This window comes from Seriola dumerili, unplaced genomic scaffold (assembly GCF_002260705.1).
Source record: "Seriola dumerili isolate Sdu_G_001 unplaced genomic scaffold, Sdu_1.0 BDQW01000121.1, whole genome shotgun sequence".
Lineage (NCBI taxonomy): Eukaryota > Metazoa > Chordata > Actinopteri > Carangiformes > Carangidae > Seriola > Seriola dumerili.
This window is the reverse complement of record NW_019174376.1, coordinates 456,828-478,822: the sequence shown is the minus strand read 5'-3', so window position 1 is coordinate 478,822 and position 21,995 is coordinate 456,828. Positions and strand designations below refer to the sequence as shown.

The window sequence follows — 21,995 nt, the reverse complement described above, 5'->3', positions numbered from 1 at the left end:
ACACCTGTCAGTTCGATCCAAACTTCATCCACTGAAAATACTGAAACTACGAGAGCATCTATGGAAAGTTCTTCTCCTACCAAAGTTTCGACCACTCTTTCAACATCACCAATGATTGCAACTGAATCTACACCTTCCCTCTCATCTACTATAATTCCAACAAGTGAAACAACCACACTCAAAGAGATGTCACCTAGTGTCGCTCAAACATCTTCAGTAGAATCAACTTTCTCAACACAGACTGGAGCAGTCACCATAACAAATGAATCCAAGACTTCTCCACATTTTTTCACACCTGTCAGTTCTATCCAAACTTCAACTATTGAAAATACTGAAACTCCAAGAGCATCCATGGAAAGTTCTTCTCCTACCAAAATTTCGACCACTCTTTCAACATCACCAATGATTGCAACGGAATCTACGATGCCCCTACCATCTACTATAATTCCAACAAGTGAAACAACCACAGTCATAGAGATATCACCTAGTGCCACTCAAACATCTTCAGCAGAGTCAACTTTCTCAACACAGACTGGAGCAGTCACCAGAACAAATGAATCCAAGACTTCTTCATATTCTTCCACGCCTTCCAGTTCTACTCAAGGTTCAACTATTGAAAATACTGAAACTACAAGAGTATCCATGGAAAGTGTTTCTCCTACCAATATTTCAAACAGTCTTTCAACATCACCAATGATTGCAACCGAATCTATACCTTCTCTCTCATCTACTATATTTCCCACAAGTGAAGCAACTACAGTCAAAGAAACGTCATCCAATGTTGCTCAAACATCTTCAGCAGAGTCAACTTTCTCAACACAGACTGGGGCAGTCACCATAACAAACGAATCCAAGACTTCTTCATATTCTTCCACACCTTCCAGTTCTACTCAAGGTTCATCTATAGAAAATACTGAAATGCCAAAAACATCAATGCAAAGTGCTTCTCCTACCAATATTTCGACCATTCTTTCAACATCACCAATGATTGCAACTCAATCTACACCTTCCCTCTCATCTACTTTAGTTCCCACAATTGAAACAACCACACTCAAAGAGATATCACCTAGTGCCGCTCAAACATCTTCAGCAGAATCAACTTTCTCAACACAGACTGGGGCAGTCACCATAACAAAAAGTGAATCCAAGACTCCTCCACATTCTCCCAAACCTGTCAGTTCGATCCAAACTTCAACTATTGAAAACACAGAAACTACAAGAGCATCAATGCAAAATGCTCCTCCTACCAAAATTTCGACCATTCTTTCAACATCCCCAATGATTACAACTGAATCTATACCTTCCCTCTCATCTACTATATTTCCCACAAGTGAAGCAATTACATTCAAAGAGATATCACCTAGTGCCACTCAAACATCTTCATCAGAATCAACTTTCTCAACACAGACTGGGGCAGTCACCATAACAAAAAATGAATCCAAGACTCCTCCACATTCTCCCAAACCTGTGAGTTCGATCCAAACTTCAACTATTGAAATCACAGAAACTACAAGAGCATCCATGGAAAGTTCTTCTCCTACCAAAGTTTCGACCACTCTTTCAACATCACCAATGACTGCAATGTCTCTATCATCTACTATATTTCCCACAAGTGAAGCAACCACACTCAAAGAGACATCACCCAGTGCACCTCTAACATCTTCATCAGAGTCAACTTTCTCAATTCAGACTGGGGTTGTCACTATAACAAATGAATCCAAGACTTCTCCACCTTCTTCCACACCTTCAAGTTCCTTTCAAACATCAACTGTTAAGAATACGGAACTGTCAGAAATACCCGTGCAAACTTCATCTCTGAAATTTTCTACAACAACAGCATTCACTACAACTGGACCTATAGTATCTACCAAATCAAATATGTTAGCATCTACTGTCAGTGTTCAAACAACATCAACTGGAAACACATCTCCGCCTCCAACTAGTAATCAGGGGACATCAAGTGTAACTTCCACAGTACCTCCAAATACCCCATTTTTGACAACCAACCAGCCCCTCTCTACATCAAAAACTAGAGTTACATCTACAACAAATGTATCCACAGTGTCACATTCACCAACTAATTTTTCCACATCACTGACCATGACTCCAAAGGACACAGTACAGACAGCAACACCAATTGTAAACTCTACCATCACAACTAACATAGTAACACCCACTTTCTCATCTACATCTGCTGTTCACCCAAACTCGGAAACTACAGCAACAAGCCATGCATTTTCTACAGTCTCATCCAACACGAAACCTTTCACCCAATCTACTGCAGTAACAAATGAAAAATCAAGTAGCAGTCTTCAAACATCTTCACCAACCGCACAGACTTCAAAGGCTTTTACATCAAATGCTACAATCACCATGACAACCCCATCTACAACTCCTCAGTGTACAGATGAGGACTGTCAGTGTGCTGGGGGAACCTGTAAATACAACACAACTCTTGGAAAATGTAGCTGCCACTGTCAAGAGTTTATTTTTGGTGATATTTGTTCTTTTGGAGACAATGACACCTCCGCTCATATTGGTGAGATTTTTCATCCAGTTCTTAAAAATATTTCATTACCTAAAAATATTTTTTCAATACAGAAATGAATTGGAGGCTTTTATCAATAGGTCAATTTTAAATGTTCTTGCTTTTGGCTTTGGTATTTCTTACCTGAGTTTTGATTGTAAAAAGTTATTTCTGTGTATAATGTTAGTTCAATATAATGTTGTCATATTTCTTTGTAGATACTGGAGCAGTACCAACTCGAAAAGCAAATTTTACCTTGGAAATCCAGGTGTCTTTTCAGCCAGCTTTTAACGATTTAAGCTCACCTTTATCACTAAAATTCATCAACACATTAAAACTGCAGGTAGATACTTTTTTTTTCTTTTTGGATGACGTACTGAAGTGATCCAGTTTCACGGAATTTGCTTATGTCTTTAAATATATTTCTTAATAATGAAATAATTGCTCTTCCTATAAAAGGATCTTCCTTTTATAGAATATGCTTTGCTCTCTACTGTTTTTGATGTTAATATCCCAAAACAAGCATGTATCTATAACTGTGATTTAATAACATTTGTTCTGTGTTCCAGCTTGAAGCGCTGTGCAGAGCAGCAGACCCACAATCCTTTGAAAAAGTAGAAATCATCAAGTTATCGTAGGTTTTTATTAAACTTTATTTATTCAATCAAATACAGGCTTTTTTCTTTTGGTAATTTCTTTCTATTTTTCTACTGTAGAGAAGGATCTGTTATTGCCGAGAGTGTGGCGGAGTACAGCTATGCAAACAATGAAACGCAAATCCAGTTTGTCAACAGTCAGCTTGATGGGGTTTTGACTAATATCTTGAATGACACAAGTAACCTCAGGAAGATTTCTCAGGCCTTTAATAGCAGCAGCGTGACATTGAATGGACTCACCTTCCAACCACCTGCAATTACCAGTAAGTGTCCTATTTGTCAGTCCTAAACATGCACCTTTAACATGTTGCTGCTTTTTTACAGTCAGAGTTTCTTCATTCAATATTTGTCCAAATATTTAATATTTGAATTGTAGTACTTGGACAAAAATATTAAGAAATTGTTTTTTCTTTTTTTTTTTCTTTAAACCAGATATTACTGACCTGAAGCCTTATGTTAACTGCACTCAATTTGCTAATTACACTGCTGAGATTAGTAATGGTCAATGGCAATGTGTTGGACCTTGCAAAACAAACCCTGATTACTGTCATCAACATGGACAATGTTTCAATGACATTCATAAAGGGCCTACCTGTAGGTAAGACAAACTTGTTTTTATTTTAATTTCAAGAATCTTAAGTATGTTGGATATGTTTGCTCGTAATATAAATTTTATCAATACAATTAACTCTTGTGGCTCTTTAACCGAGGTGCTTTGAGTCTAGCCTGGAGCAGTTTTATGGCCCACAGTGTGACCTCTTCCGTCGGGGTCCAGGTTTCTATGGAGCACTGTTTGGGTCACTGGCAGCAGCACTCCTGCTCTTGATTATCATTGTCATAGCTGTCATTGTCAAAAAAAAATATATGGGAGTTTGGTGAGTTTTAATGTCTTAAATGCATCTTTGAATATAGTGGTATAGTGATATGCAAATGCTCAACAAATTTTTGTTTCTTGTTGCCTGTAATCAGTATCAGGGAAGAGGCTTATGCAATTAAATTACAAAATAAATATAATTTTATTCCGTCTTATCCAGTACTATTTAAAATGTTGGTCATTACAAAGGGGTTACATCTGAATGTATTATTTTTGGTATAAAACATTGAATATAATATTAACTCCTTTCCTCTACATCTTCTGGCCATGCAGTAACGCCTTCTTTTGGCATATTTTCAGATAATGCAGGTCAGATAGGTCATAGGTGTGAGATTTAATATCACTCATTAACTTAATTTAGCATTGTGTTTTCATTAACCCTTAACTTCTATAGGTCATTAGGTTGTGAAATTTCTACATGGCGACAACAGAGTAAATTAATGGTACTGTAAAGAAATCAAAAAGTGATCAAATGTAATAAGTTACATTATTTTTATATTACATTATTAATGGGGAAATCAAAATCTATAACTTATTACATTTCAGAAGTAACCTTCACAACACTGCCTGTCATCATAAGGTTACAAACACTGACATGTGAAACAAATCATACTGTCTTTCTCTCTATTTTAGGAAAAGGAACAACAGGTATGACAGAAGACTGTCTGCTTTTGAGGAAGACTTCTTTGATTTCTCTGATACAGGTGTGTCCTTGTCTTTTTTTTTTTTTTTTAGTAAGCACTGATCTATTTTAAAAATTCAGGAAAAAGCTTCTCACCAAAGACTCTCAACATTTGAAGTTTCAACATGATCATATTCTTTTGCCCAGGGGTTCACAACTTGGGACTGGCAGGCACTTACACATCTCACGGTTTTAGACCACATCTAGAAAATGTTGACACCCAATTGCAGGTATTCTTATTTACTATTCTGATATTACATACATAAAGTCTAAGTAACTACTGTGCCCAGAGAAGTACAAGGACATGTTAATGCAAGATCATAGTTAAAAATATTGATATTAATATGTGAACATTCTTGTGTTTCTTCAGTTCACAACAAGACGTCCAGAGGTTTTGAACATCAATCCTAGATGAAGGCTACAGTCTGGACACAATTAGATGATTATTTTTCATTTTACCAATTAAAAGAATTATAGTTTTCTTGAAATAATTTACTAGTAATTTGTTATGATATTTATGATTTTATGTTTATTGTAATCCACTGTAGCCTCTTGTACCTTCATATAAAAATGAGCATGTAAATTCAGACTGCAGTGTTTTTACTGAATTCACACAACAGCTGTCTATTTTTGCAGAAAATTTCTCCTCATTAAAACCTGATTTTTATTTTATTTCAAATGTTGTCAATGAGCAATGTAGTAAAGAGAAATGCAAGGAATAAGAAAAGAAAAAAATTACAGCTATTTCATTCTGTCTCTTCCTGAAACCTTTGCCCAGGAGTTGTTTTGTTGTCTTCATCATACAGGAATATGTATTTACCTCATTGAGTAAATTTTTTTGACCTGGTGGCTTTTTGCTGTAACCATTGTACGACTACTTTTAGTAAGAGTGCACAGAATAATGTTAGATGCAATAGGATCCAGGAGTAAAACTATAGTAAGAATAAAAGGAAATTGAAATACATTCCAGTGTTGTTTTGTCAATGCTGAGTTTGGGTTCAGAGGAAATTGATTATTTATTTATTTATTTATTTATTTTACCATTTTTGGTTTTATCTGCATCTAATATTTAGTGTGCACTTGCCATAGCAGCACAAGTGGTATTTATGTATAACACAAAATCTCAATAACATACAATAATCTAAAGCTCACATACTCAACAGTTGGAAAAATTCACTTTGATTCACCTGACTCCGATCTCTTGCTATGATGTCACCTCACACACAGAGCTTTTAGGTCGTAGCTTGAGTTAGCAAAAATGTTATTGTAGTTAAAAGCTTGAATTTAAACGTTTAAAAAGGCAGGTTCAAAACTAGCCAATGTAAATAAAGCCTGACTGAATGTTTGAGCGAGATTAGACTGCAGAGAAGAAGAAATGGGTGTTAATTTTACCTTGGGAACATATGAGACCAATTTCTGTCAATTGCAATCAGTGCCTGGCCATTTTGAGTGGTTAAATACCACAGGGACACCAAACATGCTCAGTGTGTCATATCAGGTACCACAACTTTAAGTACAATTACAAATATCTGTCCAATTTTATGCAAACCAGTACAGTAGCCATGCAATATGTCAACTGTGTCAGAGAGGTGTTTTTTTTAAGTAAGCACCTGGGGGTTTTCAGTATTTGTGTCCATTAATACAAATGAGTCTGGTTAAAAGGGTAATGGATGCTTGTGGGTGTCTCTCAGAATAATTATAATATCCCGTCACTAGATGGCATACATGCACTCATTTTTAATGATGTTTTGCCTTTTTAGTGTGTGCAGAAGGAGGGCCCGTGGAAAGCAGAGGGGCTGAGCCAATTTAATAGAATATTCTATGATCTTCAAAGTGAATAAGGGTGATATTAAGATGTATCACGGTTTAATCAACCTCAGCAGTGTGATTCTGTTGCAGAGCTAATAGAGGTGTAGCGCCCTTAGCAGTTCTTGAACAAAACCATACTATTGACACCTACACTCTCTAGGTTCGGAGAGCTGGATAGTGTTATTCAAATGAGAACATGAAGTTAACAGTTGACAATTTATTGCCTCACACCGGTAAATTTTTGGCAGTGTTTACGAAATTACGAAAAATAGAGCTCTTTCATGAAAAACAAAATAAAAAAAAGTTCAAATAAAAAGTGTACCTCCTTCGTTATTAGGAGGTAAGAGTTCAACTCTGTTCTGTGGTGTACGTGTAATGTTCTGAAATGTTCAGTTCACTACCCGGGTAGATTTGTGTGTTATTTCCTTATCTATGTCAATGAGTGAAGTGAGATGAGCTCTGGGGTTCTTCGGCGTGGATCCCACGGCTGGCCACACCGTGCACCGTTCCGTCCAAGTCGCTCGTCCTTCCTGGCTCACCACCGAACCTCCACAGGCTCAGAATCTGAATCAGTTCCTAATCCGGCAATAAAAAACCAATCTACACCTAGAGTGCAGAAAATATATCCATTAATCTCTATTCAATCACATGACATCATTCTACTTTCACTTTTCACTCTAAATATCTTCCATATCTATACCCAAATGCAGGATATACAGTATTCAAATCAATTTAAATGAGTCTGTATACATTTACAGTACAGTATAAGTATTTTTACCATGACAATTATTCACCGTGAACTTATATTTTAAAATAAATGCACTTATTTATCTTTTTAACTGCATCATACATCTCTTTTTAATCTTTTTAACCGTAAATGAACAGTATTAAGCCACTCTTTTTAACCAACATAAATATTTAAACAACTTCAGAGCAATAAAACACATTATGTACATCTCAGTTATCAAAAAACAATATTTATCACAACCTGGCACCATATCAACACAATTATGCATTATGTGCTGTCTTTATTTCTCTCGTAAATGTCAGTAGCAACACGTTAGCTTACCCAGCTAGACCGTTAGTACTCACGTTACATATTACAGGTAATACCTGAGCTAGCATAGCGCTAGCATCACTCGCGGGTAGCGTTAGCTTCGTGCTAACTTAGTTAGCGATCTTTTCAAAGTCTGTTTTCACGGTTCACAATAATACAGAGAATACCACGGTAGGTTCAAACATTAGGACACATCCCTATTACTCCGACTGGTTTAATAAAAGTATCTCAATGAAAGGCATTTTCACATAACAAGCAAACAACGAGGCTTAGCCTCTTAGCATGTAGCAGCCATGCTTATCGGGGTCCAACAGAGGGCATACACGGTTGAAGCAGCTCCTCTCTCTCACAAGGATCTCTAAACAAGGGATTTATCAATACACTACGCGGGGATTAATCATTAATTTATGAGGTTTACATCACGTTTCATACCCAAGTTCGTAAGCTCACTCAAGGGGCGGCGCTCTCGGTCATTGTCTCGGGTGTCTCAGAACGAGCGCGCACGCTGCGTGGCCGTGACAAAGAATACAGGGCTGGTGCGCCACCATGTGGTGGGTATGGTAAACTCTCCTAAATTACATAAATGGGTTTAGTACCCATGTGGGTTACAGAGGTAATAACAGCTTCATAGATATAATAACAGTCCAATATTTTTGTTCCTGCCAATCTGACTAATTGTCATACTGGCATCAGTGAGATCTGTTTTGAAGCTGTACAACTGCACCTCAAAATGTACATCTCTACTGCTGATCCTCAACAGAAATACAGATGTCTTATGATGAACTATGGGTGGGTATTTGTCTCCAACTAGTGGCTGAAGACATTCTTGTGACCAATTTCTTTACCTTCACTTGATGTAGCCTACCATATTTTCTACACAAGCACTCTGACCTGAGTAAAATTTAACCAGCAGCACTTCAGCCTGAGTTAAATATTCACAACTATGTCTGCCCCTCACAGCAAATGATAAGAAAGAGTTATACAAATACAAAAGGTTGATGCAAACAATCAGCAGATTTTTCAATCTAGCTGTATGTTTTTGGAAAGTAGGAAGGGAATCCGGATACCTAGAAAAAAAACCCATGCAGATGCAACAGAACATACAAACTCTAATTCTCTTGCTCCTGGAAATATGACAGATTGAAGATATGCAGTATCTTGCTGTAACTAAAAGTTGTACTGCACATAACAGATACAAGCACCTATGTTTATGACGTATTAGATAAATATCATTCAAAAAGTTAAGTTAAGTTACCATTTCATATGAATAGATTTTTCCAGTTTAAACAGCTCAAAGGTTTTTTCCTGGCTCAGAATCTCATTATTTTTTTATTATCCTGATACAGCAACAGTAGCCTAATATACATTTACTGTGAACTACCCCATTCTGTAAGCACAAAGCACAATGTATTAACTATAAATGGTCACCGTTTTATGCAAAAAATATTTGTATAGTAGAGTAATATGGCGTATAATTTAACCTAGATTAAAACTGCATATGTTTAACATATTGATTAGAAAAAAAGAAGTGGTGTGAATTACCTTTAATCTGAAAGCTTGTTGGGTCATGGAGTATTTTAAAGTCAGAATTTACAGAAATGTAGCCTCATAGAAGAAAAAGCTCTTTTGACAGTTTATGATGTATTTACTGTTTACTATTGAAGAAGTATAAAGTTGCATTTAACCAATTAATGTCTGACCTTTTTGTTGTGTGCATAAACATATAACAGTTGCAGCTTGATGTTGTAATTGAGTTCCTAGACTTCATAGTGAGACCCTTCAGAATTACAATCATATCTCCATAAACTGTGAAAGATGTTTTATTATTACTCCACATACCTCTTTGTTCTTCCTAACTTTGGAGCAGAATTAAATGTCATTTGCTATATTACACCTGCAAGATCATTATTATCGTATCCATTTCACATATTTACTGTAGCGTAAGGGTTATATTATAATATTGAAGTTATATTGGTATTAAAGTTTTTTTCCTTATTGTCATACATAAGAAGATCATTATTTCTTAAACATTATTTCTACAACCACTAAATCTCCATGCACTGCAGACCAATGCAGCACTGCAGACTTGCAGCAAACAGAGCAGCTCTCTTCCTCTCAGACAACTGCAGACTAATCAGCAGAGGCTGTATAGCAATTAATAATGAAATAATGATAATTACTGTAATAATTCTTATCATTAGAATGACTTTGTTCCACTTGTTAATCCATCAAGAGTGCCAGCCAAGGACTTCGATCTAATTAACTGAGATCAAAAATATGTTTGATGTTGTTGAGCCACTAAAACTGGAAGTTAAATCCCACATTCTTGATGCCTGAACTGACCACAAGTTAGGGCAAAAACCCAATGGTAAAGTTAAGATTGAAATTGCACAGTCAGGTTTATGTACAATTGTTGCTTTAAGAGGAAAAAGAAAGGACAGAAATAACCACAGAAGCAGTTTGGGACACAAGGTGACTGAATTTCACACAGAATCATAATGATCCCTTGTGCCAAGTCTGAGAAGAATTTCTTAAGTCAAATCAAAAGTCACGAAAATGGTGAAAGTGGACCCAGAGTACGTTCTTGCCTGGAGCACTATAACACCTTTTAGTGCCACATCAGTGCAATAATGTGTTTTGCTTTTTATTTGTTCAGAAACTAATGTCAAACCACATGCCGTGTTAAGTCATCTGGCACTTAATCTTGCTTGCCTCCAGCAGACTATATTTAAAATGAGCAATTTGCCTTTCTTTAGTTGCTATAGTCACCACCCATGCTGTCGCCTAGCAGCTCACTTAAGAATGAACCAGGTGAAAGGGTTTGCAGGTGGCCTAGATAGTTCAGACCTTTTGTTCCATTGAGAGAATAATGTAAAATCAATCGCTATCAGCGCAGCAAACCTACAGAAATGGTCACTGCCTTGCTGAGAGGTTATGGTGGATGTTGTAACTGCAGCTGAGTTGCAGCTTTTTTAGTAATTATTTGACCTCTAATGCCCTGCGTGGTTCACCCGGCTCCATGCCTAACCACATGGACCCAAGTCAAGAGCAGAACACTTGCAACATTGTTAAGTGCTTAAAAACCTGTGGGCGCAAAGCTAGCTGTCACCGGGCATCTAAGCAGTCATGCAGGAGGAGACTGCATTATAACCAGGAAGAGGAAGGCAATATACTGTACACCTGTCAGTCGGACCATTGTAAGTCACTCTTCTTTCTCTGGATAGAGGCCAGTCACAATAAGGCACAGCATGAGGGTGTGTGGGTGATAAAACAGGCCAGACAGCTGAGCAGAGAGTTCACTCACTGTCAAATTCAAAAAAAAAAAAAGAAAAAAAAAAAAAGAGTGAAGCAGGCTCATAAATAAGTCATTTTATTTTGCTTTCTTTTTAAAGACTATATGCTTATAAACTATTCATAACAACAAATGGAACTGTTAAATACTGTACACAGCATACTGTACTCTCCCAGTGCATGTCTTCACCACAGCAGAGAAGTTATGTCTCGATAAACTAGTCTTCATTCAGTTTTATTATTTCTAATAAGACATATGAATACCTTAAGATTAAATAGTATCAGTGTATGATGTAAACATTTTTCAAACATTTAAGTCAAAAGCAACATTGTGTTGGCAAGGTTTTGTGAGCAGGAGGGAGAGAAAAAGTATACTTCAATGACCGTTTGACCTTAGCAGTTATCTGCTTCCCAAACTGAACACCGTGTTCGATATCAAGGGTTACTTCAATACGTATGCTACATTTACTATATCATCCTGATGCTTCTTGAATAATCTACAACAATAAAATTCATACATTTTCTAGGCTGCCAGCAGCCAAAGTCTCTCAGACCACACCCACTGCAATCATGTAAGGCAGGAATGCATGAGCAGAACAGGAAAGTCTGTGTCAGGTAGGTAAACCCTGCACTGTCTTTGTAATGCGTCTGTATTAACAGGTTAGCCTAAGATCTCAGTGATCTGAGATCTGCCTGATCTGAAATCTCTATTTAAGGATAATGACTCTGTGTTACTCTTAACTGAAGGGAATTAAAGCTTTTGTCTCAGGTCACATATGGAGCTGGTTACCTCATGTTTAGTAGATTATAATTTCAGATTTTGCCTTTGGATACAATTTAAATGGGGAGTATATGAAATACAGGATTAATATGAAAGGGAGGTAGTACTTGATGGAAATTCGTTCCAAGCAATGACTCACAGCTTGACCAAAAATAAGCTCCTCCAACTGTTTGACGGAATTTCAGTAAGAATAGCATACATTCACTTAACGTTCAACAGGCCAATTTCTGTGCAAGAAAACAGACCTGGACATTGAAAGAAAGCAATTAAAATGTGTGCTGAGCTCACAAGCAGGCACTGCAAACAAGCGGAGCACAGTAACATGTATGGTTGACAACTTTCTACTTGACTGTAGAAAGTTGTTCTATAAAGTATCACCAGAACACTTTTCCCCACTGCGGTTCACATGCACGTATGCACAAACACGTCCACGCACATACATACACACAAACACACTCATCAACAGACAACTACACGATATAAGCTGCACTAGACATTCCAATGGCAACATGCATAGCTACCAGTAATGTAACCCACCTCTCAGTACAATATGTACCATGACCACGCGCCACGTGGGAAACACAAATTCGCACCGATACAGCGGCCTGAGTAAGACTGAAACTTCATCAAGGCATGGAAACCATATCAGTGTTGATATATAATAGCAAACAGAATGGAGATTTGTGTGCTAGCATCCTTCATTTTGTTAAAAATTAATTGGCCTTGGGTTTAGACTTCATATATTAAGCAATAAATGGTTACATTACTGACCTCCTGTCCCCTGTGAGACACAAAAGCAGCATCAAAAAGCCCCGGTGCATCTCACAAAACAGCTTCAACCTTACAGACACAGAATACTGAGCACATGAGGTTCAAGCCCCGCTTGTACCTTCTGACTGTACCACATCATCAGCAAAAACAGCACAATATTGAATGTCATGAAATAAAAATCATATCAAAAATAAGCTCTACAAATGTTGAATTTTGCCCACAATCTATAGACAGAGATACTTTTTTTTTTTTTGTGTAAAGTATCTCAGTTGTGATAGCTTTTCCAACATTACCAGTAACTGAATACAGTGCGCACATACCCTGTGTGATCAGAATACATAAGGGGTTAAAAAAAACAACAGTAAAAGCAGCAGTTTGAGGGTTGTTAGTGTCCAGTTTCACCGTTTTGTCAAGTGGTTTTTGCTCATGTACAGTAGAGTCCTCTGCTACTTCTGCTAAAACTTTTCAAACTAAATCCACATGTGCTCTCCGCCTGGTGTGGCAGTCCCAGTCTGAGTCTGATACATCTGCATTGCGAGCTGCAGGGCTGTCCATGCAGCGAAGAAATTTCTCTACACAAGGTGAGTTCACAAAAGCAGGCCGCTGAGGCAGGAGATAGTAATGTGTGGTGCTGGCCTTCTTGCCATTCTCCATAACAGGAAGGATGCAGGGTGAGCCCTCACTGTTCTGTCTCTGTAAACCGCGACAGCTTACATATTTAGGATCTGGTGCAAAGCTTTGAGTAGGGGGCATCACCCCATTAATGTATGTTGGGAGGCTCTTGGGGCTAGGGGTGCGAGAGCTGCCTCTAGACAAAGGGTCCCTTGGGGGCACCTTGGGTGGTCTGTCCTCATCACTGTAAGCCCCAGACGAGACCTCTGCTGACCAGCGGCGGTAGTCTCCTGTCTTGATTGGTCGGGGAGGGATAGGGGGTGGCACCTCTGGCTTATCCATACTGTGGGTGTGGCGTTTGTGGCAAGTGAGGCGCAGCAGCGAGGGTTTGTTGAAGGATCCGGCTGGGCCGGAGTGAGAACGCCGTAGCCTCCTCTGAGCCTTGTCTTGCTGTCTCTGACAGACCACCGGCTCAGGCGGTTCATGTCGCTGCTGCTCATACTGTTCCCGCACTTCCTGTGGAGGATGTGTCTGATGGTGCTGCTGGGGCTGCCTCTGGCTTTGCGGTCCTAATGAACCCTCATAGTAAGCATAGTTAATCTGCCCGCAGTCCCTGAAGCTCCTTCGGCCGAGGACTCCATATCGAAAAGGAGACGATTTGGGACAGTGATCAGACACCAGACAGCAGCTGTCGTCCGAACTTGTGAAAAATTCTACCTCATTGTCAATAGCTTGCTCAGGGGAGATGTCAGTTTGTGGAGGGATGGGGGGAAGAGGCTTGGAGCATCTGCCTGGTGTCTGTGGTGGGCTGCTGCACTCGTACACCGAGAGCCTCTGGAATGAGGGGACCACCTGGTCATCATCATTAGGACTCGGGGTAGAGGGTTCAGCACTGCAGGACAGGGAGAGATGGGAGGGCCGGGATTTCTTTGGAGGTAATCTTTGTGTGCTGGGACTGTGTTTATGTCCTGACAGAGAGGAAAATTGAAAAAAAAAATGACCATCACATTAATGGTATGGTATTAAATAATTGAGACTGGTTCACAGAAATTGCATTTTATTAATACAACTTCACTGGCTTCAGTAAAAAGGACTCCCATGGACTACTACTCTGGAAAATCACTTATTAAAAGGCATAAAACATGCAATGCAGTATTTGTATTTAATTCAGAAGACTTGTAATGCGAAGATGACAGATCATGCACTTACGTTCATAACTTAGAGATGGTGGAGGTGGCCCCTTTTGTTGGGCCCGAGAGCTGTGATCTGTGTGCGCTGTGTCCATACTGAAGTACGGGCTGTCAAAGGAGAACATTTCAATCTTAGATTATTATAGCGTTAAATAGGCTAAATAACATTTCATTGTAATTCATAAAAAATCTCCTGACCTGAAACATAAAACTTCCGCATGTCATGCAGATTTTGAAAATATCTTTCTAGCAATATTCCCCCCAATGGCCTGCAAGTCCTGGCATCTCAACACTCACTTGTCCAGCTCATGGCGATAGTTCCAGGAGGGTTTGGATCCAGCCATGCTGTGACAGTAGCTGCCCCGGAGGAAGGGGTTTTCTATGGGAAAAGAGATCTCCTGGGCAGTCAGGCCCACTGTGGACATGCTCCAGGCACACTCGGGTCGCATCAAAGCCAGGAAACACTCAGATCGCCCCGGCTGGCTGCTCCTGCTTCTAGTGTACCTGTAACAAAGCCAAGAATGACGGTGAAAGGAGGTTGGAAGCAAAAGAAGATGAAGAGAAACAGAACATGTGGTAGCACACTGAAAAATACTGAAGAGCCAACGTCCTCTCGTGAAGCCAAGAAGAAAGAAAATACTGATAATAGAATATAAAGCAAGTTACACAAATCTCCCCCTCTCTGCTGCCCACCAGGCCAAATATTTAGTTATGGCCTTGTCTGTTTTCTATGAGAAGACGAGACAACAATCTCCTACAACAGAGTAATGACAGAGACTCAGTTTGACAGGACTTTAAGACACTTGTGTGCCAACACACCCTGGGGACAGACCGCTCCGTCATTTATAATGTTCTGGTCAGAGTATTTTACAAAGTAAGCATAAAAGCAGTACTCTTTCACAATGACTGAAATAAGAGTCCCTAACAAAGGTCTTGTTGTAAAAAGGTTGCCATGATGCACCAGATTGTTTTCTTGTTTGCTCTTCTAGTCTTTTTTTATACAGACCTGAAGTAAATGGGATGTTGACACATCGCTTGTGTGTTATGGAACTAAACGTAGATATTGTCTTATAATTTTTAAGAGGATTTACCTGTTGAGAAGGATACGTTTCATAAAGTGGAACAAGGAGGGCTCTGACTTATTTGATATTACACTTAAAGTTTTAAATGTGTCTATTAAGGGAAAACAAACAGAACACAGCAGTTATGTTTTTACAAATGAGGCATTTGTATACTCAAGTTCAACATTGCAGGTTGCCAACTTTCAAATGTCTATTCCTACGGACTGTACTAGGAGTAGAGCTAGTAGGTTTACAGTTTATTTTAAAACTTGACAGTGCTGTGCTCTGCTGCTGCAATCTCGCTTGTCCTGAACAGCAGAGGAAGGGGCTCCTCCTCTTACCACAGATATACCTGATGTTGCAAGAACTCCTCATGTCAAATGACCTGAATGTTTGTGTCATGTCAAGTATGTGTCAGGGCTGAATAAACAATGTGTACAATATTCAGAGAGGGGGAAACTGGGCAGCATACTGATTTGTGGGGTCAGCAATACACTGGAAGCAAAGTCTGATCTGATTTTTTTTTTTTTTTTTGCCTTACAGTGGATGAACCTGTTCAGTATGCAGTCGCTGGAGAAATTTGTTTAGGAAGTGAGATCATGTAATGTTTAAGTACGCAGAGAAACTATGTCATGGGTGTCTATAGGTGTCTTTGTTGTACACCATGTCTGAGTTCACTGTGACACCAGCCGTGTATTGTTGAAGCAAATCTCCTTCATGACTTCAGTGCACCAGCAGCGGTCTTCACACCATTAATCCTATTTTTCAGAATGCAGGGAAACAGGTGCATCCATAACCCTGGTGGTTATCTCTGCTGGAGACCACAAATGAGGTTCGTGCACACCCGGAGACACACTGTCCTCCTTATAATGTGGGAGTGATGACTGAGAAGAACAACGGCCCCCCCTCACTCCTGGTCTCCTATGAGCCATATTTGTGTGCTGCCCTGACAGCTGGTGAGAAACAAAGCTCTAAAACAACAGGAAGCCTGGGGCATCAGCTTGAGCCAAAATGCCCAACAAGGCATGCCATCTCCCTGCCCAGGGCCGTCGATTCGGTTCGGCAGGGACGGGAAGCAACATGATCCTCGATAATGAACCCCCAGAGGCTTGTGCTTCCTCTTGCAACAGGTGCAAAGACAGTTCATCCTGGCAGTTAACCATAGGGGCATTTACAGGCAACAGGATTAAACAAATGATGTGCAGTCATGCAGAGCATTAACCCTCTTTAGGGGGAATTCTTCAAGTCACTCATTCTGATCATTTGACCAGAGAATGTGGCTCTTTTTTAAATTTTTTTTATTCTATGTCTGGCCTTTCCTGTTGATACAATAGGTGGACAGGCTCAATCTGTGTGTGAAGATAACACAGGGCCCATGGGTGCTGGAAAAGGTGGAGTTCTGCTTGGGTTAGCAGTGATGATGTAAAACATCATCAGATAGCTTGCATTTGATACAGGACTGTAGTAGTCACACACGCACAGACCTTGAAAGAAGGAGTTCACACCCCGCTCATGACACCCCTGCAGCGGTTTCCGAGCAACCATACCCGCTCTACCTGTGCGGCAAGCAAACAGCGCGCACACCCCCTCACTTTACCGGATTGAGATAATAATGGTTAAAAGCCCTCTAGCAGGCAGGTGACTCACACCACAACACACAAGTCAGCTATCTGGCACGTCCAGCTAGTGATGATACAGGATGAATTGTTATTTCCCTTTTGTTCAAAAGACTCAAATAGATATTGTAGGCCAAATGAATCAAATAAGGTTATTGGTTTGCAATCGTCAAAAACAAATCTGTATTCCCATTTTAGCCTGTATTTGTTATCATAAAAGATTGACACATATACTTAGTTGCCTAAACAATGACAATTTAGTTCCCAGTTTCTTCTCTGTTTTGTAAGATTCATCTAAATGGCTTGCTCTATTCGTCAAAAATACCAAAACAAGATTTACAGCGTTAAATAAACAACCTCAGTAGGACCTGAAGTTGCATCACTCACGCGGCGTCCGTAGTGTTGGCACCAACATACACAACAATACACAGGCTAGACATAGGTTCATACAGCAGCCTATAGCTACACCGGACATTTCAAATTACTACTTTCTGAACTCACCTAAATAACTCTGCAGCTCTCCTCCGCCGACTGACCCCCCAGACTCCTCTTTGGTAAAATACAGCTCCTCGGTTTCTTTGTGGGGGGGGGGCCTAGGAAGCGAGGGGGGGGGGGCGTTTGATATGAGTCTATAATCTTCAGATTCCTATTGCATCAGGAACAGGACGCCAGCGACTTGATGACGTTCCGGCTATAATGTCACACTTTGAGATAAGTCTAGTATTGTGGTGAGCAATGTCTTATAAGCTTCGCCACACTAGAGACGTACTGTGGCTCCGCCTTGCGCACTTGCCCTTAAAGGCGCAGTCTTCATTTACACCAGTGTTTTCTGCAGTGGACGTGCAGCAGGGCAGACATGTGGATGACTGCAGAATCACCCATGAACATATACATATCATTTCAGAAAGAGAAGTGATGTTTGCAGCAGTTCTTTGCAATAATAAGCATCAACTTATTTTATATTTAAAATGTGTCTCCTGTGTGGTTTCACGAACAACAAGCAGTCGCGAGGGTTTGTTGAAGATCCGGCTGGGCGGAGTGAGAACGCCGTAGCCTCCTCTGAGCCTTGTCTTGCTGTCTCTGACAGACCACCGGCTCAGGCGGTTCATGTCGCTGCTGCTCATACTGTTCCCGCCTTCCTGTGGAGGATGTGTCTGATGGTGCTTGCTGGGGCTGCTCTGGCTTTTGCGGTCCTAATGAACCCTTCATAGTAAGCATAGTTAATCTGCCCGCAGTCCTGAAAGCTCCTTCGGCCGAGGACTCCATATCGAAAAGGAGACGATTTGGGACAGTGATCAGACACCAGACAGCAGCTGTCGTCCGAACTTGTGAAAAATTCTACCTCATTGTCAATAGCTTGCTCAGGGAGATGTCAGTTTGTGGAGGGATGGGGAAGAGGCTTGGAGCATCTGCCTGGTGTCTGTGGTGGGCTGCTGCACTCGTACACCGAGAGCCTCTGGAATGAGGGGACCACCTGGTCATCATCATTAGGACTCGGCGGTAGAGGGTTCAGCACTGCAGACAGGGAGAGATGGGAGGGCCGGGATTTCTTTGGAGGTAATCTTTGTGTGCTGGGACTGTGTTTATGTCCTGACAGAGAGGAAAATTGAAAAAAAAATGACCATCACATTAATGGATGGTTAATTAAATAATTGAGACTGGTTCACAGAAATTGCATTTTAATTAATACAACTTCACTGGCTTCAGTAAAAAGGACTCCATGGACTACTACTCTGGAAAATCACTGATTAAAAGGCATAAAACATGCAATGCAGTATTTGTATTTAATTCAGAAGACTTGTAATGCGAAGATGACAGATCATGCACTTACGTTCATAACTTAGAGATGGTGGAGGTGGCCCTTTTGTTGGGCCCGAGAGCTGTGATCTGTGTGCGCTGTGTCCATACTGAAGTACGGGCTGTCAAAGGAGAAATTTCAATCTAGATTATTATAGCGTTAAATAGGCTAAAAACATTTCATTGTAATCATAAAAAATCTCCTGACCTGAAACATAAAACTTTCCGCATGTCATGCAGATTTTGAAAATATCTTTTCTAGCAATTTCCCCCAATGGCCTGCAAGTCCTGGCATCTCACACTCACTTGTCAGCGTCATGCGATAGTTCCAGAGGGTTGGATCCAGCCATGCTGTGACAGTAGCTGCCCCGGAGGAAGGGGTTTTCTATGGAAAGAGATCTCTGGGCAGTCAGCCCACTGTGGACATGCTCCAGGCACACCTCGGGTCGCATCAAAGCCAGGAAACACTCAGATCGCCCCGCTGGCTGCTCCTGCTTCTAGTGTACTGTAACAAAGCCAAGAATGACGGTGAAAGGAGGTTGGAAGCAAAAGAAGATGAAGAGAAACAGAACATGTGGTAGCACACTGAAAAATACTGAAGAGCCAAACGTCCTCTCGTGAAGCCAAGAAGAAAGAAAATACTGATAATAGATATATAAAGCAAGTTACACAAATCTCCCCCTCTTCTGCTGCCCACCAGGCCAAATATTTAGTTATGGCTTGTCTGTTTTCTATGAGAAAGACGAGACAACAATCTCCTACAACAGAGTAATGACAGAGACTCAGTTTGACAGGACTTTAAGACACTTGTGTGCCAACACACCCTGGGGACAGACCGCTCCGTCATTTATAATGTTCTGGTCAGAGTATTTTACAAAGTAAGCATAAAAGCAGTACTCTTTCACAATGACTGAAATAAGAGTCCCTAACAAAGGTCTTGTTGTAAAAAGGTTGCCATGATGCACCAGATTGTTTTCTTGTTTGCTCTTCTAGTCTTTTTTTATACAGACCTGAAGTAAATGGATGTTGACACATCGCTTGTGTGTTATGGAACTAAACGTAGATATTGTCTTATAATTTTTAAGAGGATTTACCTGTTGAGAAGGATACGTTCATAAAGTGGAACAAGGAGGGCTCTGACTTTTTGATATTACACTTAAAGTTTTAAATGTGTCTATTAAGGGAAAACAAACAGAACACAGCAGTTATGTTTTTACAAATGAGGCATTTGTATACTCAAGTTCAACATTGCAGGTTGCCAACTTTCAAATGTCTATTCCTACGGACTGTACTAGGAGTAGAGCTAGTAGGTTTACAGTTTATTTTAAAACTTGACAGTGCTGTGCTCTGCTGCTGCAATCTCGCTTGTCCTGAACAGCAGAGGAAGGGGCTCCTCCTCTTACCACAGATATACCTGATGTTGCAAGAACTCCTCATGTCAAATGACCTGAATGTTTGTGTCATGTCAAGTATGTGTCAGGGCTGAATAAACAATGTGTACAATATTCAGAGAGGGGAAACTGGGCAGCATATACTGATTTTGTGGGTCAGCATACACTGGAGCAAAGTCTGATCTGATTTTTTTTTTTTTTTTTGCCTTACAGTGGATGAACCTGTTCAGTATGCAGTCGCTGGAGAAATTTGTTAGGAAGTGAGATCATGTAATGTTTAAGTACGCAGAGAAACTATGTCATGGGTGTCTATAGGTGTCTTTGTTGTACACCATGTCTGAGTTCACTGTGACACCAGCCGTGTATTGTTGAAGAAAATCTCCTTCATGACTTCAGTGCACCAGCAGCGTCTTCACACCATTAATCCTATTTTCAGAATGCAGGAAACAGGTGCATCCATAACCCTGGTGGTTATCTCTGCTGGAGACACACAAATGAGGTTCGTGCACACCCGGAGACACACTGTCCTCCTTATAATGTGGGAGTGATGACTGAGAAGAACAACGGCCCCCCTCACTCCTGGTCTCCTATGAGCCATATTTGTGTGCTGCCCTGACAGCTGGTGAGAAACAAGCTCTAAAACAACAGGAAGCCTGGGGCATCAGCTTGAGCCAAAATGCCAACAAGCGCATGCCATCTCCCTGCCCAGGGCCGTCGATTCGGTTCGGCAGGGACGGGAAGCAACATGATCCTCGATAATGAACCCCCAGAGGCTTGTGCTTCCTCTTGCAACAGGTGCAAAGACAGTTCATCCTGGCAGTTAACCATAGGGGCATTTACAGGCAACAGGATTAAACAAATGATGTGCAGTCATGCAGAGCATTAACCCTCTTTAGGGGGAATTCTTCAAGTCACTCATTCTAATCATTTGACCAGAGAATGTGGCTCTTTTTTAAAATTTTTTTATTCTATGTCTGGCCTTTCTGTTGAACAATAGGTGGACAGGCTCAATCTGTGTGTGAAGATAACACGGGCCCATGGGTGCTGGAAAGGTGGAGTTCTGCTTGGTTAGCAGTGATGATGTAAAACATCATCAAGATAGCTTGCATTTGATACAGGACTGTAGTAGTACACACACGACAGCAAGCCTTGAAACAAAGAAGGAGTTCACACCCCGCTCATGACACCCCTGCAGCGGTTTCGAGCAACCATACCCGCTCTACCTGTGCGGCAAGCAAACAGCGCGCACACCCCCTCACTTTACCGGATTGAGTAATAATGGTTAAAAGCCCTCTAGCAGGCAGGTGACTCACACACACAACACACAAGTCAGCTATCTGGCACGTCCAGCTAGTGATGATACAGGATGAATTGTTATTTCCCTTTTGTTCAAAAGACTCAAATAGATATTGTAGGCCAAATGAATCAAATAATAGGTTATTGGTTTGCAATCGTCAAAAACAATCTGTATTCCCTTTTTAGCCTGTATTTATTATCATAAAAGATTGACACATATACTTAGTTGCCTAAATGATGACAATTTAGTTCCAGTTTCTTCTCTGTTTTGTAAGATTCATCTAAATGGCTTGCTCTATTCGTCAAAAATACCAAAACAAGATTTACAGCGTTAAATAAAAAACCTCAGTAGGACCTGAAGTTGCATCACTCACGCGGCGTCGTATGTTTGGCACCAACATACACAACAATCACAGGCTAGACATAGGTTCATACAGCAGCCTATAGCTACACCGGACATTCAAATTACTACTTTCTGAACTCACCTAAATAACTCTGCAGCTCTCCTCGCCGACTGACCCCCCAGACTCCTCTTTGGTAAAATACAGCTCCTCGGTTTCTTTGTGGGGGGGGGGCCTAGGAAG

The 21,995-nt window shown here is 40.4% G+C and overlaps 2 protein-coding genes and 1 pseudogene across 2 annotated transcripts; 1 reads left to right on the top strand and 2 right to left on the bottom strand.

Annotated features, from left to right (window-relative positions):
• The first annotated feature begins 2,373 nt into the window (after window positions 1-2,373).
• LOC111223928 (mucin-3B-like) lies at window positions 2,374-5,154 on the top strand. The gene is made up of 9 exons (XM_022748239.1): window positions 2,374-2,539; window positions 2,746-2,870; window positions 3,097-3,161; window positions 3,244-3,446; window positions 3,616-3,781; window positions 3,894-4,058; window positions 4,691-4,761; window positions 4,887-4,969; window positions 5,110-5,154. Exons 1-9 carry the CDS (start codon window positions 2,374-2,376, stop codon window positions 5,152-5,154), a joined length of 1,089 nt encoding a protein of 362 aa, XP_022603960.1.
• Window positions 5,155-10,978: 5,824 nt separating this feature from the next.
• On the bottom strand, window positions 10,979-17,501 carry LOC111223917 (ERBB receptor feedback inhibitor 1-like). The gene is made up of 4 exons (XM_022748219.1): window positions 17,429-17,501; window positions 14,548-14,754; window positions 14,270-14,358; window positions 10,979-14,028 (listed from the first exon to the last, which is right to left on the bottom strand). The coding sequence occupies exons 2-4, from the start codon at window positions 14,697-14,699 to the stop codon at window positions 12,914-12,916; spliced, it is 1,356 nt and encodes a 451-aa protein (XP_022603940.1). The 5' UTR covers window positions 14,700-14,754; window positions 17,429-17,501; the 3' UTR covers window positions 10,979-12,913.
• A 373-nt stretch (window positions 17,502-17,874) lies between these two features.
• On the bottom strand, window positions 17,875-19,176 carry LOC111223926 (annotated as a pseudogene).
• Between the last annotated feature and the right edge of the window lie 2,819 nt (window positions 19,177-21,995).